Source organism: Scyliorhinus torazame, chromosome 15 (genome assembly GCF_047496885.1).
Source record: "Scyliorhinus torazame isolate Kashiwa2021f chromosome 15, sScyTor2.1, whole genome shotgun sequence".
Classification (NCBI taxonomy): Eukaryota; Metazoa; Chordata; class Chondrichthyes; order Carcharhiniformes; family Scyliorhinidae; genus Scyliorhinus; species Scyliorhinus torazame.
Window position 1 is genome coordinate 116,510,070 of NC_092721.1, and position 27,445 is coordinate 116,537,514.

Consider the following 27,445-nt stretch of genomic DNA (forward strand, 5'->3'; position numbering starts at 1 on the left):
AATGCCTAATGATGAACATGAAACCATTGCCGATTGTCATAAAAAAACATCTGGTTCACTAATGTCCTTCAGCGAAGGAAATCTGCCATCCTTACCTGGTCTGGCCTCCATGAGACTCCAGGCCCACAGCAATGTGTTTTACTCTTAAATGCCCTCTGAAACTGCCTAGCAAGCCACTCAGTTCCAGAGTAATTAGGGATGGGCAATAGATGTTGGCCCAGCCAGCGAAGTCCTGGTCCCATGAATGAATGAAAATATGTATACTTATATGGCCAGTCCAGTTAAGTTTCTGGTCAACAATAACCCCCAGAATGTTGATGGTGGGGAATTCAGCGAGGACAATGCCATTGAATGTCAAGGGGCGATGGTTAGATATTGACCAGGCCTTTCTGCATTTGGACACGGACTTCTTCTGCATCTGAGGAGTCATGAATGGTGCCGAACTTTGTGTAATCATCAGGGAATATCCCAGCTTATGACCTTAAGATGGAACGAAGGTCAGTAATGAAGCAGCTCAAGTATACATCGATGTTATTTACATTTTTCAACATAAGATGCTAGGTTAATGATAGAAGTATTTTGTTCAAGCGTATATAGTACTTGAAAGCCTTACAATTCTGAATTTTCTGAGGCCCAGGTCACTGGCAACAGCTCACATGCAGTAGGTAATTTAAATATTGTGGGTTCTCTACATTTGATTTTGTTCTCATTGACATTAACGGAGGGAAAGTCGTAGACAAAGCACCATATTTTTCTGATAAATGATATACTTTTTGCAAGGCCTTGTTGATGATTCAGGGTCTTGGCCATTTATACTCTGTATGCTGAGTTCTTGCAAGGAAATCTTGATAAGATGTACTTTGAAATCCTTGACCTTAATGATTGGAAATTCTGTCTTTTTTGTCCATGTTAAAAACATTTTCATGCTCAATTTTCTGCTCACCTTTCAGTGTTTTGTGACTTCTTTCTATTAAGCAATGAAACTAAATATGAAGTGGTTGTTTTTGTTTTAATGAGCGTTAAAGTAGTCAAATGTTGGGAATGGTCTTTTGCTAGTCCGCCTTTATTTTCCTTTATTACATCACTTATTCCAAATTAAGAAAAACATCCAGTCACTCGCAGTCATCTCTCTAAGGTGCCAAATCATTTACTTTGCATTTCTGTTATATAATTTTAAAGGTTTTTAATTTTCTGTTAGTTCCAAGAATATAGATACAAAATAGTTGATTTTCCTATTTGTTAAAGGTAGTCTCTATCACTAGGGCTCCACTTTGTTTGAATTTGATGTATATTTCCTACAGTTAACCAGGTGGGGCCACAGATCTACCACCTGACAGAGCAAGATTGTTGAAATGTCATTTGTATGATACCAGAGTAGCACCATAATATTCTCTGCACTATTTTCCAGAAATTCTGTTGGGTGTAATCAAGCTGAACTTACCCTTGCCTCACCATACACTTGCCTCATTAGATTGAAGGATTTGTAAAAGAACAACCGACAGCGTTGTCAAAACATGGGGAAGTACTTCCCCCACTGCACTGTACAGTGCAGGAGGAATGCAGTGTTTGGATGCACATCAACAAAACAACTGAATTTTGCATTGCTGCAACCTTATGATCCCCTGCAGCACATAGTTGCTTCCTCTGATTTGCAGCAAGCAAGGCAGTAATCCTGCCCTGCACTCACCCAACAACTGCTAATTACCTAAACTTATCAACTCAACTGGCCCATTGCCAAATTTTATTTCAGAGCGAAGAATGGAAGAAGATCGACTGTAAGATGCAGTGCCAATAGTGACATACAGGTGCAATATTTGCAATTCAATGGCAGTCTGCAAGGTTATTGCTTATTTTAGATCCTGAGAATGCACGCAGTGAGGAAAAGCTATCATGAAGTCTACTCTTTTCATAGACCGTAAATAATCTATGCATAATGAGTTCTATCTATGATGCCAAGAAAAGTTTGCTTAATTTGTATAATTTATGCACCGGTCCAAAGGTAGCTGAGTAAAAGTCCAGAATATCTATCCATTTTGGTTTGAATTTAATGGAAAGTGGAATAAACCTTATGATATCCTGCCAAGGCTACCAGATGTGAACGAGCTGTGAGGATTGTGCAATCCATCCACTTGCAGACTCGGTGTCCTGAGAAGCACAGGATATCAAACCAATGCAATTAGTAATTAAAATTGTTTCTGATCTTTAACACACTAACAATGATAAAACCTACTAATTTGATCTTTCTGAAAACACTGATTTCTTTTAATAGTGAAATCATTTGTTCAAAGGGAATCAGAGTAACAAATGCCAGAGGTTGGGCTCATTGGTGACTATTTTTTGAACTCCATGAGTGCCCTTAGAGATCCAAAATGGTGCGCGCTGTGCACACATATACTTTTACACTGAACATTATATTGTTGAGAACATTAGTGTCTACAAGTGCAATGAACAAGCACTGGAAGTATGCCGAGCTGGTAGATCATGATCTCAATTTGCAACACTGATTTAATGCCAGCAGCAACATTTTGGAGGTCAACATTCCAGCTAATGCCCTTTCTGAACATGGCACAGCTGAACATGCATTAAGCAGCAGGAAGGATCCACACAGTGCTATTTAAACTGGACATTAACTACGTATAGGAACACAGGAAACATGGAACAGGAGTCGGCCATTCAGACCATTGAACCTACACCATCATTCAGTTAGCTCTTCTACCTCAACACCACTTTCCTGCAGGGTGTCTACAGGGAGGCAGATGCTATGAAATTTGCTGACTTCTAGACAACTGCGTAAATCAGTTGCTCCCAGAAATGAATACGCTAGTAGGAATTCCCTTTAGAATACTGCATGATTTGGAGAATGAATATAAACCACTCAGAGCATCACAAGCTGCTGCAAGAGGGAGGAGGAATAGGGGGAGAAAGGCTCTCGGCTGGAGAACACATCTGTCCAGGGCGCTCATGTCCTATCTGAATCCCAGTGAGCAATAATGTGTGAAATGTCATCCCTTCAGTAAGAATGGCCTCACTGAAATCTGCCAGCTGCTGCAACCATAACTTTAGCCTCAGAGCAGGACAAGGACCACATTGCTAGTTATTGTGAATGTGACCAGGGTGATGAACTTTTTATGCGGGGAGCCATTGTTCTGTAAGTCTCGCTATTCAGTGAGAGCAAATTATATTTAGTTCACTTTTTCCAGAGATATGCAGACAGAATGAGCACAGATTGACTCATTAGAATTATAGGATTTCAATTGCACTGGGACCAAAGGAAATCCACTCCCTCAGCGTCCGGTTGTTGTGTTACTAAAGGTATATCATACCATACCATCATGCAGGCCATTGCCCACCGGCAGCAGTCATTAAGCCTTCATTCTGTGGCAGTTTGCTGGGAGAGTTGTATTTCAGTGGCCAATGGATACTGAAGAATTGTTACTGCTAAGATGTTGGAGCATGAGGAGGAATAGGAGGAGATGTAGGAGACAACCAAGATGGCCCCTTCCTGCCCAGGCTCTCCAATAAGAATTCACTCGAGTGTAACACCAGTAACCACAACCTCAATTCCCTATTCATCAACAGTCCCACATCCCTGAGCTTTTCTGTGTCACTGACCATATCACAGCATTCATTTGTCCACAATGCAAAAATAAGTCATTACATAATAATCATTCCAATTTATAAATGATAGCATGTAGTATTGCATACAGACATTGAGTAATCATTCTGGCGCATTCCCTCGGTACCTGATTTCCATGTGCCCTTACCATACCTCAGTGACTGCAGCATGGCTGGGAAGGCTGCTGCTGACTTTCGGTGGAGGAGACTTCAGATGGACTTGGAGGATGGCCTTGGTCAACTTGGGGCCTAAAAGGGCCTGCTGTCTATTTCAAAGTAAGAAGTCTTACAACACCAGGTTAAAGACTGCTGAAGTGTCAAGGGCATTCAGTCTCTGATCTTTGGGTAAGCATTCTCAAAGGCGGCCTTCAGGACACGCGACAACACAGAATCAGCGAACAGAAACTTATAACTAAGTTCCGCACACATGTGTACGGCCTCAACCGGGATCTTGGATTCATATTGTATTCCATTCACCCCCCACCATCTGGCCTGGGCTTGCGAAATCCTACCAACTGTCCTGGCTTGAGACAATTCACACCCCTTTAACCTGTGATTATCCCTCTCTCCAGTTGCTCCGCCTGGACCTGTAAAGACTTAATTACCTGCACAGACTCGCATTCAAAGTATAATTTTGCATCATTGACTTTGTCTATTGATATGTTTCTGGAACCCAACTCTTCATTCACCTGAGGAAGGAGCGGTGCTCCGAAAGCTAGTGATTTGAAACAAACCTGTTGGGCTTTAACTTGGTGTTGTAAGACTTCTTACTGTGCTCACCCCAGTCCAACGCCGGCATCTCCACATCATGTCTATTTCAAAGGCTCAGCATAGGCAGCAGCATTTGAGCTGGCTGGCTGACAGGCAACAGGAAGAGTTGGTGGAGTGGCATTGATAGGAGGACGAATGTTGTCTTTCTGAGAGAGGAAAGCAAGTTTATACACCATGGAGCCACAGCCACTACCCTCGGATGTGCCCCTGCAATCCTAGTAATCTGTAGGAAGACAGGTTGCTAGACTGCCATAACCAGGGTGGCCAACTCCTCGTAAAAGATTTAAGGGACATTCTTACATGGCGGCAAGTTGCAAGAGCCAGGCTGGGGGGAAAGCCAGGGGGATGTTTTCTACTTACTGCCAGAGATCTAAAAGTGAGCGTGGGGAAGGGGATTTTGTGGTGCTATTGGAGCTGTAAGAGCAGTTAGAGTAAGGATAGGGTTGGTTCCAGCACATGCACAGAATCAACAAAAGAAGGTTCGAGGTCCAACACATGCACAGAAATGAGAACAGAATATTCTGGACAAAATGCATTCCTGGATTACCTGACCCGCAACATGGGACAAAAGGCCAGATTACAGGACAATCCCGAAAATCTGGGATGGTTAGTCATCCTGGCCATAAACATCCAAAGATGTGCAGGTTAGATGGATTGGCCATGCTAAAGTTGCCCCTTAGTATACAAAGATGTGCATGTTAAATGTGGTTACAGGGATAGGGTGGGGGAGTGGGCCTAGGGAGGGTGCTCTTTCAAGGGCCAGTGCAGATTTAATGGGCCAAATGGCCTCCTTCAGCACTGTAAAGATTGTATGATTCTGTGATATTGCATGTTCCTTTATGCACTCCAAAGCCATGATAGCAACAGCCTAACACTGCAGACTTGGACATTGGATAACTGTTGCTTGTGCTGCAATGGAGCCTGTGGCATTGGTCATCAGATGCTGGATCATAATTGGATCCATAAGTGTGCAGATGAAGTTAGTCACGGCTTTCACACTGGAGAGGATGGGCTCCACGCTCTGCATAAAGCCCGGTGCCAAGTTGCTCCCAGACACCTTGATCCTGATATTGAACACAAAGTTTCTGACAAATTTTCTACTACAATGAAGTCAAATGCAATCTCACCCTCCAGCGAACTCACATTGGTGCAATCCTTTTCCCTTGTTCTGGCTGTAGCTGTTTCCAGTTGTTTCTATCTCTTCTTGTAAGAGGGGGAGAAGTGCTTTAGTGAGTGTGGTGCAGTGTGTTTACTAACTGTGCATGCTGTGAGATGAAATGAAATGAAAATTGCTTATTGTCACAAGTAGGCTTCAAATGAAGTTACTGTGAAAAGCCCCTAGTCGCCACATTGTAGGTGTGAGGCTTGAATCAATGCTAACTGAGGGTGAGGTTAAGCAAATGACCCTCAGGTATCAGTTCTGATTGATAGAGACAGCCAGTAGATGAAGCATGAGAGTCTGGTGAATTGAGCAGTCTCAAAGGTTAATAGGGCATAAGGAAGGTTATAGTATTTAAAGATGCAATAATTTACCTTGACCATTTATGTGAGACTATTGAACTTCTTGTGGCATTGCATCCAGGTTTGTGGCATTAAGCTCCATGATTCTGAGTTCCTGCTGCCTTTTGACCATCTGTGTGGAGGGCGTCCAAGCCCCCTCAGGATATAGGACATCTGCTTTCTACCTCCTGCATCAGTATACTTTCAAGCCTGCTTAGTCTGATGTGCAATTCTTTAATGTTTTCCAGGTCAGATTCACTTCTGACACCTCTGTCAGCATTTTCTCATGCGAGTATGCATCCCCCTGCCTGCCCCTTTAAACTGTGTAAGTTAGTTTGAAACAATGTAGGTTAGCTTTAAACAGTGTAAGTTAGTTTCAAGCGGTGCTAGCCATTCACATTTTGGTCCCCTCCAGGCAATCCGAAGCGTGGTTATTACTGACTATACTTTGATATAATTCGGGTGAGCAGACTGTGGAAAGTTGGCGTGCTTGCCTGCATTGCAGGACCAAGATAATCACACATTGAAATCCCTGTATCCATTTTTGGTAGCTATCCAATTTAGTACCCACTTTTCTTATTTATCATAATGCTAATAAGCAAGGAGTAACCCGCGCACAAACTATTTACATTGATAAATTACTTTTTGGGCTGAACGTTTACAGTATGGGTGAGGGTGTCTGAACAATAAAACTATAGAATCATAGAGTTATAGAAAAGTTACGTTACAGAAGGAGCCCATCTTGTCCATGCCAGCCTGAGGACACCCAGGTGCCCTTTCCAATCCTACCTCCCTGCATCTTGTCCATAGTCCTGTAGCTTAGAGCATTTAAGGTGCAGGTCCATACTTTTAAAAAAAGTTCAGGGTCTCTGCCTCCGCCATCCACTTGGGCAGCGAATTCCAGACACCCACTACTCTCCGCATAAAAAAGTTCTTCCTCATTTCCCCTCTACACCTTCTGCCTCTTATCTTGAATCCAAATTCCCTGGTTCTAGAATTCTCCACCAAGGGAAACAATTTTATCCTCTCCACTCTATCTCTTCCCTTATAGGTAGGAGGTGAGCAAATTTTTTGGGGTAGAAATCATAGACAGAATTACTGGAGCTGACAGTTTTAGAAAGCAGTTAATGAACTCAAGTGGTAAAAATCTGTTAAAATAATTAGTTTGATTAAAAATCTGGTGAATTTGGTGATGTGAATTTGCATTAATAAAAAAATATATTGAAGATTATTTTCATTTTATAGACACCATTTTGTAGAAGAACTAATGGATGAAGATGACAAGGACAAGGCAAAGAGGTGAGATTTTGCATGGCCTTTAACATAATGAAGTGAAAAAAAATTGCACTTCAAGGGAGTGGTTAGGTAATGTTACTGTCACTGGTCTAATGATCCAGGGTGATGCTATGGGCAACCGGGTTCAAATCCTGCCCTGGAAGATGGGGGAGTTTGAAATAACAAAAAATCTGGAATTAAAGGTCTCTAATGATGATCATCGAACCATTGTTAATTTGCGTTTGATAAGGTTCCCCACTGTAGGCTATTGCAAAAAATACGGAGGCTGGGGATTGAGGGTGATTTAGAGATGTGGATCAGAAATTGGCTAGCTGAAAGAAGACAGAGGGTGGTGGTTGATGGGAAATGTTCAGAATGGAGTACAGTCACAAGTGGAGTACCACAAGGATCTGTTCTGGGGCCGTTGCTGTTTGTCATTTTTATCAATGACCTAGAGGAAGGCGCAGAAGGGTGGGTGAGTAAATTTGCAGACGATACTAAAGTCGGTGGTGTTGTCGATAGTGTGGAAGGATGTAGCAGATTACAGAGGGATATAGATAAGCTGCAGAGCTGGGCCGAGAGGTGGCAAATGGAGTTTAATGTAGAGAAGTGTGAGGTGATTCACTTTGGAAGGAATAACAGGAATGCGGAATATTTGGCTTATGGTAAAGTTCTTGAAAGTGTGGATGAGCAGAGGGATCTAGGTGTCCATGTACATAGATCCCTGAAAGTTGCCACCCAGGTTGATAGGGTTGTGAAGAAGGCCTATGGAGTGTTGGCCTTTATTGGTAGAGGGATTGAGTTCCGGAGTCGGGAGGTCATGTTGCAGCTGTACAGAACTCTGGTACGGCCGCATTTGGAGTATTGCGTACAGTTCTGGTCACCGCATTACAGGAAGGACGTGGAGGCTTTGGAGCGGGTGCAGAGGAGATTTACCAGGATGTTGCCTGGTATGGAGGGTAAATCTTACGAGGAAAGGCTGATGGACTTGAGGTTGTTTTCGTTGGAGAGAAGAAGGTTAAGAGGAGACTTAATAGAGGCATACAAAATGATCAGGGGGTTAGATAGGGTGGACAGTGAGAGCCTTCTCCCGCGGATGGATATGGCTGGCACGAGGGGACATAACTTTAAACTGAGGGGTAATAGATATAGGACAGAGGTCAGAGGTAGGTTCTTTACGCAAAGAGTAGTGAGGCCGTGGAATGCCCTACCTGCTACAGTAGTGAACTCGCCAACATTGAGGGCATTTAAAAGTTTATTGGATAAACATATGGATGATAATGGCATAGTGTAGGTTGGATGGCTTTTGTTTCGGTGCAACATCGTGGGCCGAAGGGCCTGTACTGCGCTGTATTGTTCTATGTTCTATGTTCTAAGCTGTTTTGCCTCAAATTTGAATTGGAGCATGTTTTGAGTGAATGTTTTATCTTTGCTCCTGTCTTTCCTGGTCACGTGAAGTTATTTTAGAAAATCTATTTGAATAGGTGACTAAATCAGGGAATTATCAGGGAAAGGTTGTGACCATTTATCAATTATTGCAGTCTTCTCAAAGAAGAATATTATGTAGTAATCAATAGAAAAATAAACTAATGACTCGCATTTATTTAGGTCCTTCCATGGTCTCAGGATGTCCCAACACGCCTTACAGCAAATGAAGAACTTTTGAAGTGTCATCACTGTTATAATATAGGAATCTCCCATAACAGTCATGTCCTAAAGACCAGATAAATTATGTTATTAATGTTTATTGAGAGATAAATATCAATGAGGATCTCAGCATTACCTTCCATGCTCTTTTTCAGAATACTGCCTAGGAATGGCACTTTCTATATCTAGCTGAGTGAGCTTTGGTTTAACATCTCATCCGAAAGATGGCAGCTCTGACAGGGTGGTAGTCCCTCTGTGCGTCATCCTAGATTGTTGTGCTCAAGCCTTTATAGTAGGGCTTGAATCCACAATTTTCTGACCCCAAAACTAAGAGTGCTGTAAACTAGACCATGCCTAGCATATAACTTGGCTTGTTATCTTCAACATTGAAAATTCCAAGCCATGAAAGACAAATTTCTTGGAAGAGATTATTGATATTGCGTTGTTACACATTAGAAAAAAAAATTGAGTAAATGGCTCAGGTGTGAAGTGAGCACCAGTGCAAGCACAATGGGCCAAATATTTCTACAATTCTTTGTTCCTCACCTATTTCTACTGTATAAGAATATCATGTTCTCTTCAGGTAAGAAGTTCTCTTCAGTGCACACCATTTCAACTCCTTCACTTGATGATGCTCTCTAGGGAAAGCAGCTCATGAAGTTAGCCAGTACCAGAAGTCCTTGGTAACTTGTTTTTACTAGCAAATAAAGTATTTTACAAAATTCATATCTGCCCAGTGACAAAATACTGTAACTGCACTTGATAGGTTATGAAGAAGATCTCATTTTTGCTGGTCAAATAGATTTGAGTGTCTTACTTCTTGCCAAAATGCAGGAAGATATATAATCTTGAGAAGGACAACATCACAAGAAAATGCTTGTTCTTAAGCTACACGTCCATGATTATGTCAGGAACACCACTACAACTGTACCTCTATATTGAGAATGTACGTGTGATTGCCAGAAGTGAAGTTTAACATTCACCTTTCCTGAAAATGGAACTCCCTCTACATAAATGCTATTCCTTATAGGCAGAGACACGAGTGTCCCACAATTAGTGAACAAAGTTTGTCAAAGTTTACATGATATGCAAAATCACTAACTTGCCAGTTTGCAGTTTAGAACCTCCAAAACCTTATGTGACACACAACCACCTGAGTCAAATTAGTGAGACATTTGCCCTAATTGAAATCATCACTATCTTCTCTCTGTTATGCTGTCCAATAACTAAAAAATGTTCAGTTATACCATAAGATACAGGATATAGGAGCAAAATAGGCCATTCGGCCCATCGAGTCTGCTCTGCCATTAAATCATGGCTGATATGTTTCTCATCCCCATTCTCCTGCCTTCTTCCCATAACCCCTGATCCCCTTATTAATCAAGAACCTATCTGTCTCTGTCTTAAAGACACTCAGTGGCGTAGCCTCCATAGCATTCTGCAGCAATAAGTTCCACCGGTTCACCAACCTCTGGCTGAAGAAATTCCTCCTCATCGCTGTTTTAAAGGATCGTCCCTTCAGTCTGAGGCTGTGCCCTTGGGTTCACGTTTCTCCTAATAGTGGAAACATCTTCTCCACATCCACTCTATCTCGGCATCTCAGTATTCTGTCAGTTTCACTAAGATCCCCCTCAACCTTCTAAACTCCATTGTGTACAGACCCAGAGTCCTCAACCGCTCCTCATATGATAAGTCCTTCATTCTGGGAACCATTCTTGTGAACCTCCTCTGGACCCTTTCCAAGGACAGCACATCCTTCCTTAGGAACGGGGCCCAAAACTGCTCACAATATTTCAAAGGGTCTGACCAGAACCTTGTACAGCTTCAGCAGTACATCCCTGCTCTTGTATTCTAGCCCTCTCGACATGAATGATAACATTGTATTTGCCATCCTAATTGCCAACTGAACCTGCATGTGAACCCGAAGAGAATCCTGAACAAGGACTTCTAAGTCCCTTTGTGCTTCTGAAGCCATTTCCCATTTAGAAAATAGTTTATGCCTCTATTGTTCCTACTAAAGTGCATAATCTCACATTTTCCACATTATCCAAGTCCTTCTGTAGCCTCCCCACTCAAAGTGGCTGGAGTTCCACGAAATGGTATTGATCACTTCCCAGGTGACCATCGAGCGATTATGCATTTCTTTTGCCCCTGAGGTTCTCGTGACTGATAACGGGGCCTCATTTATGAGTGAAGAATTTGCCGCTTGAGTGAAAAGCAACGGGATTTGTCATATCTGCACCGCCTCATACTATCCGGCATCAAACGGTTTGGCAGAGAAGGCCATGCAGACAGTTAAATGGGGGCTCAAGACACAGATGTCTTGCTTGATGGACACAAGACTGGCAAGATTTTTATTCTCGTACAGGACCGCGCCGCTCGCAGTAACTGGAGCCCCCCCTGAGATGCTAATGTGTCATAGGCTTCGCACACGACTGAGTTTGATTCTACTGGACATCAGTGCAAAGGTGCGTGTAACCAAGATTTGAAAGGGTGTTGCCCTCTTCGACACTTCCCATCTGACAATGCGGTGTTTGTTCGTAACTTCAACGAAGGTGCTCGCCAGCTCTCTGGGATTGTCATCCGCCAAACGGGACCAGTCTCTTACCAAGTTCGGGCCCGAGGGAAACTAATGAGATGGCACCTGGATCACATTTGCTCACTGACGTTGCTCCCTCGTGAGAAAGAATCCTACCCTGTATCCTCCGGCTCCATTGCCGAACCAGCCTGCTGTGACTCCTCCAGTCTTTCTCGATGCCGATATGCCCGACACTATATCTTCCAACTCAGAAATGGAGACGCAGAGCTCGGACGAATACTCCGTAATTCAACCACCTCCTGATGATTGTCCGCCACAACGTTCCTGCTGCAGATGCCGTTCAGCGGCGAGGTATACGCTAACTGATCGGACGCATCAGTTCTACGATGAATTGCCAGAGCTGAACTAACACGTCCTCTTCCTTCTCCATCTCACCGCTCGTTGAGGGAGTCGTTGAACTTTCAGGGGCGAGAGAGGAGTGTAATATCCCTCATGGGACCTACGGGATGGGAATGCTAATCTTCCCTGTGCTCCTTGCGGAGTATGAACACCCCGCTCAGCACTGGGTATCTCAGTTAACCCATGTATAAAAGGTCGGCCAGTAAGGCATCGACCAGAAGAGAAAGGGTAGTGACCATATCATTTGTGTAAATAAAACTTTGTTCCTACTTTATTCGGTGTGGGCTCCCCGTGTTCTTATTAAAATACCAACATTTTAAAAGACTTATAAAAGTAGAAGCCATTTACATATGTGTCTTTTTCTTCATTTATCTTTTGTTCTGGTTGAAGTTAGACTGTATTTTATTGTATTTTAATTTAGGGCTTCACGTAACAAGTCTGAGAAAAAGAGACGTGATCAGTTCAATGTCCTCATCAAAGAACTCAGTGTCATGCTTCCCGGCAGTATCCAGAAGCTGGACAAATCCACTGTGTTGCAGAAGACGATTAACTTTCTACAAAAACACAATGGTAAGATAAGACTGGTGTTAGGTCGCCACTCTTCCCGTCTTTTCTTGGTTAATTGAGTAAAAGCACCATGGGCAAGTTACACAATTGTGCAGCCCAGAAATGATTGAGGTTCAATTCCTGTTCTGAGCTGAATTAACTGATGGCTACAATACTCTTGTTTGTGTGACTATAGCTTGCTTCATCATCATCTTGAAAGGGAAAAATCAGCATAATGCTGTAGATTATGGGTACGTTTTAACGGGACATAATAGAGTTACGTTTTCGGTGCTTTTGGTGGGGTGTTTCTCGGTGCTTGCAGTGCCAAGAACGACACCACTGTCTACGGGACTTTGCCGGTTTTATTGGCATTGGTGGGGAATGCCCTACCGAGGCCGCACTTACCTTAATTTCCTGCACTGGAATGCCACGGTGCCTGGGTGGCAGTGCCAAGGTGCTAGGCTGGCAGCACCTAGGTACCCGGGTGCCAAAATACCACCCTGACCAGAGCCCGACTACCCGAGGGCCTCTAATGGCCTGGGAGACCCCCCCCCGGTGCCATCATGCTTAGTCCACATTTGTGTAAACCAGTGTTAAACCACGCCATAGCGAGTTCTATCTGGCAAAACCGCTAGATCCTGTCCCCTGGGAAAATACGACTCAGATGTATTTAAATGAGCATAATGGCTTATTTAAATATTTTCATCTGGATCTTACCGACCGAGGGCGAGATGCAGATCACTACATCTCGCGAGATCTCTTTAGATCTCTCCTCCATCAACTCCATAATTTCCAGGCCCGTTCCTCATAGGGGGTAAGGACTCGGACTCCACCTCCCATTTTGACCTTTTCCCACTTATTTATGGGCTATCTTCTCCTGCGGGAACAAAGAGAGGGCATTGTAATTCAAACGCTTGATGGTTCAGGGGGGTCTAAAGCAGGTGGCATGTGTGGATACTGCAACTGGACATGAAGGGGGTTGTGCTGGTGGGTGCCAGTGGGTTCTGAGGAACAAGCACAAGATCAGATGTGGGGAGAGTGTGAGGTGTCCGCCAGTGATTTGTGGGGGGGGTTGGAGTCTTGTAATTTGAGGGGTGGCAGGCGGAACTGGTGCCAGGCGAGAGGTGATAATTTAGCCTTGCAGCTCAGTGGAGGTCGTTGGTCTTCTTCCGACATTGGACGGCGGTCTTCCTTGTCATGCTGCCCGCACTGATAGCCACTGCCACTGCCTGCCAGGTAGCATTGCTAACCCTACTGCTGGTCCTCCGATCCCCTCTGGGGAGCATTATGCCCTGTCTCTCGTCGATGGTGTCGGGAAGCCTGGCCAGGTCAGCATCCCCAATGCAAGTAGTAGGTCGGTACACTGCCATGCTAGTGTGTTGACTGGGAGTGAGTGGTGAGGGAGTGCTTAAAAGCAGGTCCCTCTTGTTAGCGGTGAGACTGGAGGCGCAAGTCAGGGGAATCAGAGAGCGAGACAGCCAGTAATGACGAGAATCTCGTGAGGGCTCATTTTCGGTATTAAGTCCTCTTAAATACGGGCTGCGATCTCGCCAACGCGGCTATCGAAGAACACCCCTCCAATCGCGCCCAAAATGACGTTAAATCGTGCCCATTGTTGGCATGAGTATTAGATTTTTGATTTCTCAGGGAATTATGGGACATGGGGAGTAGGTGGGAAAGTGGAGTTGAAGCCCAAGATCAGCCGTGATCATATTGAATGGCAAAGCAGGCTCCTGTTTCTTCTGTTTTTATGTGAGGCAATATTAAAGTTGGTGTTTGCTTTCAAAAAAGGAGAGTTGAAAAGGTTATTTAAATAAATGTTTGTTTTCTGCTGTGTCTCATTATTATATCTATCTTTTAACACTGAGTTCATACATGCTAAGAGGATATGGTGAAATTTAAAAAATCTATATTGTGTGTGCTGTGTGATATATTATAATATGTTTAAAATTTTAATATGCAAATAATGCACTAGAACAGTGTTAATGAAACTGACACAGTAAAATACTAAAGCTGAACATATTACTTTTTAGAAACTTCCGCACAGAAGGAGACAAATATAATCCAGCATAATTGGAAGCCTTCGTTTCTGAGTAATGAGGAATTTACACAACTGATGTTAGAGGTGACTAATGAAAATGTACTGCAAGAATAGTATTCTGATATCTTGCTTTGTGTGTTCTAATGGAACATTTGATTGAATTATTTAGGATGAATTTAATTAAAAATATATCATTGGTGGAAGGGCGCTTCAACATGGAGGTACGCTTGGAGGCATTTATGAAATTCAAAACTGATCAATGCCAAAGTTGGTAGGCCCCCTGATGCCAAGGGTAAACCCTTCTCTATTAATCATTTGGGCCCTGGGTGCAGCAGCCTTTCCTGATCGTGACTCTTTTATTGGTGCATATGGAGTCAAAGTTAATTCAAGGAATCAAAGGTTATTGGGGGTAGATGGGAATTTGGAAGTCGAAACACAAACAGATCTTATTGCAAGGCAGAGCAGATGGCTTATTTCTGCTCATATTTGAATCAGTCTCTGGCTCTGATACCCCTCGCCGCCTGCTGTCAGGAAGCCACCTTAACTGAGCTGGTGGACTCTGCACCCACCAGGTGTGATAAAATACCTCAGCAAAGCAAAACAACTCCTAATTAGGATCTGAATCACTTTAAATGGTTTCACAGAAGCAGATAGCCAATCCAGCTCTCTGACCATCACTGGTAAAGTTCCTTCAGCAGGGGGAATGCATCAGGGAGCTGTCTCAACTCTGTTTCCATCTATTTTCACAGCTCCACTCCTGCCTTTGGCATGCCCATATTTTTCCAGAGCCACACCACTCACTAACACCACCCCCAACCAGTTCCAATTCCATTTCTACAGGACCATGCACCCTCCCCCATAAAAAGCCTCCACTCCATTTCCACAGGACTATGAAAAATCCAGCTTTATATTCCTAAATGGTGTGATTTGTTGGAAAACACTGACTGCTAATGTCTCTCTTCACTCTGCAGGCATTAGATGGCTTTATCATAGCTGTAACAACAGATGGAAATATCATTTATGTTTCTGATAGCATCACACCTTTACTTGGACATTTGCCTGTGAGTAAAGTATTATAAAGTTATAATTTTCTCTTGAACATGTGGTGGTATGTATTAGGGGTAGTACGGTACCTGTGAAGCCGAGAGGCTATTGGCTGACAGGTCCCGGGCCCTGGTTGGATCGGCCGCCTGCTGGCTCCGCCCAGAAGGCGGAGTATAAGAGCTCGAGTTCTCCCAGCAGCCGCATTCTGTAACTGAGCTGCTGGGGAACAAGTCTTGCTTAATAAAGCCTCGACTGACTTCATCACTTCTCGACTTGAGTGAGTAATTGTTGCGCTACAGAACACAAGCGGGTTTGTTATTTATTTAGGTGATTTTATTGAATATAAGATTCTGTGGGGGCTTAACAGGTAGATGTTGAGAGGATGTTTCCCCTCCTCGAGTAATCTAGAATGGGGCTCAGTTTGGAAATTGATGCGACCATCAATTCACACGAGACAGAGAGTTGAAGTGATCAGTGGCTTTAATCAACTAGAACAGCGCCTGCCTGCGACTGCTCTGCAATGAGAGCCGCCTACAGGGCAGCTGCTCTTTATACCTCCCCTCAAGGGGGCGGAGCCAAGGGCGGAGCCCACAAGGGCACCAACATGATACAATCAGTGTAATACAGTACAATGGTCCATAGGTGGAGCCCACATGGGCAACAGCATAGTACAATGTAGTACAGTGGTGAATGGTTACTATAATACATTCACCACAGGAATAAAGGGTTTCCCATTTAAGATGGCAATGAGGAGGAATTATTACTGATGATTATTAGTGTTTGGAATTCTCTTTCCCAGCATGCAGTGGAGGCTGGGCCATCGAGTATATTAAAGGTTGTTAGACAGATTTTTGATTGAAAAGGATGATGGGGGCCATGGTGGGAGGTTAGGCAGGAAAGTGGAATTTAGACCAAAAGTAGATCTGTCATGCTTTATTGAATGGTGGAGCAGGCTCAAGGGGCCGAATGGCCTACTCCTGCTCCTGTTTTGTATGTTCTTACATAACTGCCGAAAGAATTTCTGCCACTAATTCAAAACTCCAAAAAAAGATTAATAATTATGGTGCCGCTTTTAACGGTTTAAGAGAAGAAAACTGGGAATAGTTCATTTTTATTCAGATTTCAAATTCAGAAATATACACGGCAAAATGTGTTTTTCAGTTTATTGAGAATCCCTTATTAAGGTTCAGAAAAGGCGTGTAATTCCTATCACTTAGCATTTAACAATATCATTGCTGGTATCACAAAATAAACATTCACAATATTCTAACATATTTGTATGCCTTTTAAAAAATATTTGGACAGAAATGCTGCTATTTTTCATCTTCTTTTGTAAATTAAATTCAAATTTACGTGCTGCTTTTAAAGTTGAACATAACCATGATTGCTGCTTTACTTTTCAGACTCCACACATATGAATACAGGAGCATAAGCAATGGGAGTAGACTATTCAGCTCCTCAACTCTGCTCTGTCAGTCAGTCAATGGCTGACCTGCAACTCAACTCCATTTAGAACATAGAACATACAGTGCAGAAGGAGGCCAATCGGCCCATCGAGTTTGCACTGACCCAATTAAGCCCTCACTTCCACCTTATCCCTGTAACCCAATAACCCCTGTTAGAGGTTTAGCTGCTGTTGTATAAAGAGTCAAAGGTTCTGCTCCTTTTCCACAAACACCTTTAATTTACTTCAACAGACTCTGCACAAAACTCCATCATCACATCACCTGACACAAAGGCCCCCTGAAGCCCCTTTACAAATCAGTGTCAATTATTGGATACTTAACATAAATAAGACAACTAATTGGAATGTCTCTTAATCCATTACTTAACAACCCCTCCTAACCGTTTTGGACACTAAGGGCAATTTATCATGGCCAATCCACCTGACCTGCACGTCTTTGGACTGTCGGAGGAAACCGGAGCACCCGGAGGAAACCCAAGCAGACACGGGGAGAACGTGCAGACTCCTCACAGACAGTGAGCCAGCAGGGAATTGAACCTGGGACCCTGGTGTTGTGAAGCCACAGTGCTATCCACTTGTGCTAACGTGCTGCCCATTTACACACCTTTGCTACATATCACTTGACACCCTTATTTAACCAAAATCTATCACACACGCAGTATCGAAAGCCAATTTTATTTGAGCATTTATAGGGTGGGTTTTTCTGGCTCGTCCTGCCAGCGTGATCTGCAGATTCCTCCAAAGATAATCCCTCCCCCCTGCGGTGGCACAGCCAGTGAGCAACGCATGTCCTTTGGCGGGACTGGAGACCAAAATAACTGCCGCAGGCAGGCAGGAGGGGGCTGGAATATCCCAGCCACAGTCTTTTTTGGGAGAAATCTCCATGGGTGTGATTCAACTAGTTGGAAACAAAGTCCTAAAGCGAGCGCATTTAGCCGCATGTTTCCTGGCGCACGCAGCACCAAGAAACACATGGTTATACAATGCATTGTATAAGGGGCCTCAGGGGAACACGTGGCCAGGACCGCACATAGCCCCATTTTGTACACTGGGGAGCTTCACTCGCCGGAACCCCCTAGTGTAGCGATAGATTTAAAAATGGCATCCCAATCTCAGAGGCCCCCAAAGCGACCTCCAACCCACCCCCACAGCCCGACCGCACTTTTGGAGGGTTCCCCCCCCCCCACCCTCCAAAAACCTCACAGGGCAGCTCCGATTGCGCACATGCAAAAAATGCCAGCTCGACACCTTGGCAGTGCCAACCTGACACCCTGGCAGTGCCCATGCCATCTGACAGTGCCGCCTGGCACCTGAGCAGTGCCAGGCTGGCACTGCCAGCATGCACAGGTGTTACCAGCAGCGCCCGGACACCTCTCTGCCCAAAAGGCATGTAGCTGGGGGCCTCTGATCCCATGGGAGACCCCCACAAGTGCCCTTCTGTCTGGTCCCCATTTGTGAAGCCAATTTTTTTTCTTCAAAAAAATAAACTTTATTCATAAAATCTATACTAAACATTATAGAACATTTTGAATTGTCTTGACTGTACTTTCCATCAGAGTTACGCATTCCCTTGACTTTCTTCCATTCAATTTTGATAACATTACACACATATCGCTCTTTACATTACAATTCCTTCTTAAACATTTACATTACCTTGTTTCTTTTATACATTGGAGTGTTAATGACCCAGACCGAGGGGGGTTTACACTGTTACCCGCCCCTCGGTGTACATTTGCTGGTAAGACCTTACACAGTGGTCTTTCCCCATTGCGCCTTGGCGGCAGCTGCCCCAAGCTTGAGTGCGTCCCTCAGCACGTAGTCCTGGACCTTGGAATGTGCCAGTCTGCAACACTCGGTTTAGGACAGCTCTTTGCACTGGAAGATCAGCAAGTTTCGGGCAGACCAAAAAGCGTCTTTCACCGAGTTGATGACCTTCCAGCAGCAGTTGATGTTTATCTCGGTGTGTGTCCCTGGAAACAGTCCGTAGAGCAGAGACCTGTGTCACAGAGCTGCTTGGGATGAACCTTGACAAATACCGCTGCATCTCTCTCCAGACCTTCTTTGCAAAGGCACATTCCACAAGGATGTGGGTGACCGTCTCATTTCCCCCACAGCCACTCCGAGGGCAGTGTGCAACGGCGCTTAGCTTTCGGGTGTACGTGAAGACTCTGACGGGGAGGGCCCTTCTCACCACCAGCCAAGCTAGGTCTTGGTGCTTGTTTGTAAGTTCTGGTGATGAGACGTTCTGCCAGATGACTCTTGACAGTCTGCTCAGGGAACCGTCCAACGTCCTCCACAGTCTGCTTTTCCCTGGGGGCCTTGAGGACATTACGTGCTGACCAGTACTTCATTGTCTTGTGGTCAAAGGTGTTTTTCTTCAAAATTGGATTGGATTGTGCCCCATATTTTTATTACTCTTTGTGTGAAAAATAATTTCAGAATTCTGCACCTGGATGTCCTGGCTCTAATTTTGAAACTGTGTGTCCTCATTCTTGATTTCCTACCAGAGGAAAAAGCTCCTCTGCATCTACCCCGTGAAATTATTTTTAATGTTTTAAATGCCTTGTTTGGGTGATCTGGCAATGCAAGCCAGGTTTACATGCCCTGTTCTCATAGTTTAATCCTCTAACCCCAGTACTATTCAACCTGCCCTACAGCCCCTCCAAGACACTATCCTTCCTGAGGTGCAGTTCCTGAAACAATGGAGGCTACCTCTCTTTTGGATTCCAACATCCTCCAACACTGTACCTGGAGATTGATTTTTCAGTTTCTCACAACAGAATTTTAATGTTCTGATTTGAAGACAATAGGAAAATATGTAAACGTAATCTCACCATTTACTTTTCCTAACTATACATTATCCCTTTGATCGCTGAATACTTAAAAAGTTGTCATTTTGTTTCCTTTGTAGCATTGCTGTCAATTTCTTGACTAATAAATATAAAGTTACATAATCATAAAATGTTTCAAATTTCATTTATGCTGGATTCAACTTCATAATTTTCAGAACTTGGATATTTAACGCTATATCATATTTAATAAAGAAGGTGAAGCAATCATCATAGTGTTTTCAGAGTGATTTTTCAACCAGTAGTGTTATTGCACCAAAATTGACTGTCTTTTCTTCTCTTTTTTTCTAGTCTGATTTTATTGATCAGAATTTATTAAACTTCCTCCCAGAACAGGAACATGGAGCAATATTTAAATTGCTGTCCTCTCATACATTAGTGACGGATGCTGTTTTGCCAGACTATTTAAACTGTGAGTTTCCTTTTCCATAAAAGAAATGTAACCTATTATTTTAGTATTTAATCCATTCAACAATGGCTTAGATTTGTATAACATTCCCTAAATTAAATCCCAAGCTGAAGAAGAGTGCAACAAGTGGAACTAAGATGTAGAGAGGGAGAACAAAGAAAGGCCCTGTATGGTTTGGGGATGGGGCTACCCAGAAAGCAATGTAATGGTGGCTGAATAACTAAAAGGTCATCCTGATAATCGAGTGGTAAAAAACAAAATGAACAATAATGCAGAGACAGGGAAGTGAAGGATATAGGATGGGACATCCATCTGAAGAATGTTACTGAAATAGGATGAGGAAGGTTGTGAATAGATTTGAAGTTAAGGAAACTGAAATCCATTTATTGTGGTCAAGGTATTGAGTGCCATTTGCTAAAGATTAGGGTGGAAGGGTGGGGGGGCAACACGGTAACACAGTGGTTAGCACAGTTGCTTCACCGCTCCAGGGTCCCTAGTTCAATTCCCGGCTTGGTTCACTGTCTGTGCAGAGTCTGCATGTTCTCCCAGTGTCTGCGTGGGTTTCCTCCGGGTGCTCTGGTTTCCTCCCACAGTCCAAAGATATGCAGGTTAGATGGATTGGCCATGGTAAATTGTCCTTGGTGTCCAAAAAAGGTTAGGTGGGGTTACTGGGGTGGGCTTAAGTGGGGTGCTCTTTCCAAGGGCCGGTGCCGACTCGATGGGCCAAATGGCCTCCTTCTGCACTGTAAATTCTATGATTCTATGAAAACTTTGCAATAGAGGACAGCACCATTCGAGATTAGCTGGGGTTTATAAAGGCTGCAAGTTAGAATTGGAGTCAATGATTATGAACAAATGTTTCCCCAAAATAGGCAGGGTGTCACAGCGGGTGAAAAAAACGGTGAGGAAGCCGCCACCCCAAAAGGCAGCTTTCTCTGCCATATTGTTCAGCTCATAGCTGAAAGAAAATGAAGGGGCGGGTCCCAGGATATCATGCTGGCAGGTAAGCTCTGATTGAGCCACTCTGCCAACAACTTTGGTTTTAAAGATTGAAGAGCATAGAAACCTCCCCCACCCCAAACAGCCCCCCCCCCCCTCCCCCTCCCCCTCCCTCTCCCCATGGAACATCCCCCAAGGAACACCAGTGCCCGGGAGCAGTGCCTAGACAATTCGTGGGGAAGTGCCAGGGGCAGTGCTCGGACATGATCCTGTCCCCCTCTGAAAGATCGCTCACCTAAACTTGTCTGGCAGGTTTTGCTCATCAGGTGTAGGCCCTGGGGGACCTGTCACTATTCACGCAGGTGTGTCCTTCCCCCTCTCCCTCCTGTAAAGGCTTCAGCGTTGTTGAAATTGAACTGATGGAAATTTCAACTCAGTCAGCGCTTGATTTTCTTTACAGGATCCATTAGCAATAGCATTGGAATTGATGGTGACCACAAAGAGGGAGAACTGAGAGCCATAGGTACATGTGGAAAGCAATCCCTGTGCTGGTCATTTAAGTCATCAGCAGAAAACGCATATATGATAAACAGGAGGTAAACTATTTTATGGGACCCTGGGAGCACTGAAGGTTACTAAGAGCATAGGATGAGATGTTGAAGACCGTAGGACCTGATATTCCTCTCACCCTGGAGTCCAGGGAACACTCGTTTCCCATGGGCTGGATAGAGGAAAAATGAGGTAGAAGCCTAAAATGTGAGTTCTCCACCCCCTTGGATTTCCAGAGCTTCCACCAAGAAGTAAACTTGGATCTACAACTATAATAGTATTTAGACAGGATGGGGCCCCCAGCCTCATTTCATTGTGCTTGTATACCCTGGGTTTCCTGTCTGTAATGACAACCGGAGAAGCTGGCAGTGGCATTCACTCCTGGATCCTCTTCAGGGGGCAACTGTTTGAAGGGGACAGGCAGCTTGGCAAAGAAGGACAAATGAGTGGCCAAGTGTGTTTCTTAACAGCCTGCTTGATTTTAAGGCTGGGAGGTCTGCTGATTGCTGCTCCTCTACGTTTTAATCACCAAAACAAAAATAGCACCATCATTACTGAGTCAGAGACTGTGGGTTCAAGTTCCACTCCAGAAACTTGAATCTAGATGAACATTTCAGTGTGATATTAAAGGAGTGCTGCTTGCCAATTCTTGATGACAGATTTGCAGTTTGTTTTACACTCACCCTGTGTTTTTCAAATATCCCCCATTTCCTGCAGAATCGTTGAATGGTTACAGCACAGCAAGAGGCCATTCAGCCCATCGGGTCTGTGCTGGTTGAAAGAACAATTCACCTACTGCCATACCCTGCTCTCTGCACATCTTCCTTTTAGATAATAATCCAATTCCCTCACGGGTACCTTGACTGAATCTGCCTCCACCACAGTCCCAAGCAATGTACTCCAGATACGAACCATTTGTTGTGTAAAAATATTTTTCCTCGTGTTGCCATTGCTTCTTTTGCTAATGACCTTAAATCTGTACCCTCTGGATCTCGATCCTTCCATCAATGGGAACAGTTGCTCCTTTTCCACTCTGTTCAGAACCATCACGATTTTGAATACCACTTTCAGATCTATCAATCTTCCCTTCTCCAGGGAGAACAGTCCCAACCTCCCCAATCTATTATGCAACTAAAGTTTCTCATTCCTGGAATTAATCTTGTGAATCTTTTCAACACCTCTCTAATGTCTTCACATCCTTCCAAAAGTACGGTGCCCAGAACTGGACATAAATATTCCAGTGGAGCCTGAACCAGTGTTTTATAAAGATTTAACATAACTTTCAGAAGTCTCCCAACATCGTACCCCCATATCTCCAGTTCCTCCACTGTTGCATTAAAACTAGTTTTTCGACAACTCGTGAATGGAAGCTGATAATCTGGCTCTTAAATTTGTTTCCTGAAATACTAATTTGCCTTTGTGTTGTGCATCCCCAAATGGCATAAGCTTATCTTGGCAGCTACAGCAATTGTACAGTACTACCGAGAGTGAGACTCCAAGATGCATTTAGTGGAGGATATGGTCCCTAGCTCAAGTTGAGGAAGGGGTTTATTTAAATAGTTAGAGGAGACTTCCAACGGTTGCAAAATTCCCGGTCTGATGGGTGGTAACAAAACCCAAAGGTTACACACAAAAAAATGGTGCATTTCCCTGATGGGAAAGCATTAATCTCAGAATAAAAAGTTTAGGAAAGTCAGAAAGCCCAACTGTCCACTATTCCCTGATTGAATTTAGGCTGCATGATACATGGGATGGAAACCTGGTGAGTCCACATTCTGTCATAATTTGCAGCCCTTTACCACCCGCATGGTTGAGCTGCGCAATAATATAGTGCTTTGGCTTATCAATAGTAATTTAAAGCCCAGATATATATATATATATGGAAAGAAAGCACATGCACTTGTGTTACTTTGATTTAATCAAGAACGTAACTTTTTTACTTCAAGCTGAGAACTCCTTTGAGTTTTCCTGTCATCTGCTGCGAGGGACATTGGACCCAAATGAGCCTCCTACTTATGAATATCTAAGATTTGTGGGAAATTTCCAGTCTTATGATGGCGGTGAGTGTTGGGATTTAGTTATGATCCATTATTTCAGACTAAAATAGTTTTAAAGATTAATTTTCAAAACATGCATTGTACTTTGCATAACAGCACAAACAAGTAGAAAAGCAAATGGTTTAAAAGTTGGGGTTGAAGAGAAAAGGACTAATAAAATCACTAAGCCAAATTATTTATTTTACAAATGCTTTCATTCAAGCAATTATCAGAACTGACAAAATTAATTTGAACATAAAAGCAAAACCAAAATCTGAAATCAAAATAGAAAATGCTGAAAACACCCAAAACGTGAAGCAGCACGTGTAGAGAGAGAAACTGAGTTAATGGCCTGACTTTAAATTCACTCAAAACCCATTCGCTTATACAGAGTTCAAGTCAATGGATCTTTTGCCAGAACTGGAACAAGTTAGAGATGTAATAGGATTTGAGCAAGTACAGAGGTCGGGAAAGAGGAACGGCAGACTAACAAAAGGGGAGATCACCGATTGGGAGAAGGGAGGAGAAACTAAATGACAAAACAGGTGATGGTGCAAGACAAAAAGTAATGATAATAGGACCAAAAGATGGGTCTAGATGAGATGTAAAGCAGATCACCAACTGGTGTCTGAACAAGTGGGGACATAGATTATGAAATTGTTGAATTTAGTGTTGGATTGCAACGGCTTTGAATTGCCAATTTGAAAGAAAAGGTTGTGTTCCTTGAGCTTATGTGGGCTTAATTGAAACAGTAGAGGTAAGGATGAAGACAAATGGGGAAGAGAATTAATACTGTATGTTAAATGACTGGAAGCTCAAAACCATGTGTGGACTGAATGGATATGTTTCACAAAGCAATCATACCAAAGCAGAGACGATGATGGACAGAATTTAACCGAAAAATTTCTAAGTTCATTTGTGGCGTGTTTTTCAGGGAGTTTCCCTGGTTTGAACCTTACTCAGGCAGGTGCCATTTGGTACTGCCCCTTTTGGGCGAGATTATGACTCCGATGCCTCGCGGGACTTGGGTATATCCCGTGAGGCGTCAAGGCTGTCAGAAAGCCAGCAAGAGGCCTTTCCAGGGATCAACCAGCCGCATTGCACTCGAGAGAGAGCGCAACACGGCCGGTAGATCGTGCCTGATATTGTGAGTAGTGAATATAACATAGTAAATTTTAAAACGAACATGTAAATCATGATTCACCTGGATGGATTGTTTGGGATCTTAGATGGTGAGAAGGGAAGAAGTAAAAGTGCAGATCATATGGCCGGGATTCTCCGGTATCCGGCGGGCGGGCTGTACCGGCGCCAAGGAGTGGCGTGAACCACTTCGGCGTCGGGCCGCCCGGAAGCTGCGCAATCCTCCTCACCTTCGGGGGCTAGACCGGCGCCGGCGGGGTTGGGGCTGCACCAACCGGGGCCGAAGAGCCTCCGCCGGCCGGCGTGAATTGGCGCATGCGCAGGAGCGCCAGGAGGATCCAGTGTGATCCCAGCGCATGCGCAGGGGGTTTCTTCTCCACGCCGGCCATGGCGGAGCTTTACAGCGGCCAGCACGGAAGAAAAGAGCGCCCCCATGGCACAGGCCCACCCGCAGATCGGTGGGCCCCGATCGTGAGCCAGGCCACCGTGGCCCCCCCCCCCCCCCCCCCCCCCCCCCCCCCCCCCCCCCGGGGCCAGGTCCCCCCGCGCCCCTACGAGGACTCTGCAGGCCGCCTGCAGAGCCAGGACCCGCCGGTAAGAACCTTGTGTAATTTACTCACAGGTTCCAAGACTTTTCAGTGCCTCTGCATGACTGGATGGCTGGCTGGCTGGCTGAGGATAAAGGATACCCTCTAAAAAGATGGCTAATGAATTCTATCAGACTTCCTCAAACCCCTTGCTGAAGAGAGGTACAACATAAATCATGCCTCCATGATGTCCATGATCGAGAAGACTTCTCAAAATGATGTTCCATTGCCTGCACCGGTCTTGGGGATCATTTCAATATTCACTCGATCACTGATCCTCATTGTTGTTGTGTCCCGTGCCCTGCACAATCTGGCTCTTCCTTGGGGCGTTCAGATAGAGGTGGTTTACTGGGATGGACAGCCACAGATGTTTGATGACTCACATGCAGACTCCGGAGATGAACTTGAACAGCCATAGGGCCATGTTGAGGTGTCAGCAGATAATGCCCTGCTGAGGTCACTGTCAGTATGTGGGCTTGCAGGTCTGAACGCAACTTCAGGGGCCCTTGATCAAGCTGCTGGAAATGAGAATTGCCAATCTATTGTTGAAGGATGCCAAATTCAGAGGAGAAGGTGACTGCAGCACTTATGCCCTGTATGCACTCCTCCATTACACAGACTAGAACAATCACACCCTCTGGAAGCTCTGTGAGATCTCTACATACCTCCAGCTGGATATCCAGCATTTGCTGTCTGCTGGCAACTCCAGAGGCTCAGCTTCTGCCTGGAGCCCGGCATAATCCTGATCTCCAACACTCCTCCAAATGTCAGAGTCCTGGGAAACTTCAGTCTCCGACAGCTGCTCAGGCAATTGTGATGTGCTGCACCCAGACTGTGCTAGTGTCTGTATGGGTGCGCTCATGCCCACTGAGGTGCCAGTATTTGTGGTGGCGCAAGGTGCAGGGCAAGGCTGTGTTGTGGCAGCATCTGAGAGATGCTCCTCCTATCTTAATAGTGGACCATCTGGATAATCGATTGGTCTGGCTGGTGACCCTACTGCTGGATGTAAAACAGCAGAGAATAAACATGAGCTTTCAAGAAGCAGAGTAAGTGGCTGTTGAAGCACCCTACACATGGGCGTGGTGCATTTCACAAATATAACCATGCAGGGTAACAAAGACCACTCACCAGGGGACGTGATTTTCCGACCCCCCCCGCCGGGTCAGAGAATCACTGGGGGCTGGTGTGAAACCCGCCCCCGCCGTGTCCCGAAGTCTCCGCCACCAGAGATTCGGCGGGGGTGGGAATCGCGCCGCGCCGGTCGGTGGGGGCGGGAATCGCACCGCGCCGGTCGGCGGGCCCACCCCCGCCAATTCTCCGGCCCGCGATGGGCCGAAGTCCCGCTGCTGGAATGCCAGTCCCGCCAGCGTGGATTAAACCACCTTTTGAACGGCGGGACAAGGCGGCGCGGGCAGGCTCCGGGGTCCTGGGGGAGCGCGGGGCGACCTGGCCCCGGGGGGTGCCCCCACGGTGGCCAGGCCCACGATCGGGGCCCACCGATCTGCGGGTGGGCCTGTGCCGTGGGGGCACTCTTTTTCTTCCGCCTTCGCCATGGTCTTCACTATGGCAGAGGCGGAAGAGACCCTCTCCCCTGCGCATGCGCAGGGATGACATCATCAGCCGCTGACGCTCCCGCGCATGCACCGACCCACGTCGCTCGGCGAAGACCTTTCGGCCCCGGCTGGCGTGGCACCAAAGGCCTTTCCCGCCCACCGGTGGAGCGGAAACCGCTCCGGTGCGGGCCTAGCCCCTCAAGGTGAGGGCTTGGCCCCTAAAGGTGCGGAGACTTCCGCACCTTTGGGGCGGCCCGACGCTGGAGTGGTTCCCGCCACTCCATTACGCCGGAACCCCCCACCCCCGCCAGGTAGGGGAGAATCCCACCCCATAACTTTGCATTGCCTGCCCCTGAGCCCTTCGTTTCTCATGCCCCCACCCACATCATTGACAGTGTATCCCCTTTACTCTCACCATATCAGAACCCCCCACCTCTCCTCGACCAGCAGCTCTCACCTACTGCTCAAATGCCAACCCTGGAATGGGTCCTTCCTGTTTATTCCCTGTTTATTCCTTTATTTCCCCTTTCTTTTATTCTGC

The 27,445-nt window shown here is 45.1% G+C and overlaps 1 protein-coding gene across 5 annotated transcripts in view; it reads left to right on the top strand.

Moving 5' to 3' along the window:
* The window catches only part of LOC140391761 (large ribosomal subunit protein eL31), a 245,433-nt gene that overhangs the window by 69,140 nt on the left and 148,848 nt on the right, over positions 1-27,445 (top strand). For 4 of the 5 annotated variants that reach the window (XM_072476605.1, XM_072476608.1, XM_072476604.1 and 1 more), the window contains exons 2-7: positions 7,132-7,185; positions 12,168-12,316; positions 14,326-14,417; positions 15,305-15,394; positions 19,983-20,103; positions 23,535-23,648. In XM_072476605.1, coding sequence (XP_072332706.1) covers positions 7,154-7,185; positions 12,168-12,316; positions 14,326-14,417; positions 15,305-15,394; positions 19,983-20,103; positions 23,535-23,648 — 598 coding nt within the window. In that variant the 5' untranslated portion in view covers positions 7,132-7,153. Of the gene's footprint in view, positions 1-7,131; positions 7,186-12,167; positions 12,317-14,325; positions 14,418-15,304; positions 15,395-19,982; positions 20,104-23,534; positions 23,649-27,445 lie in introns of those variants that run through there. The other variant, XM_072476609.1, reaches the window with a different exon arrangement.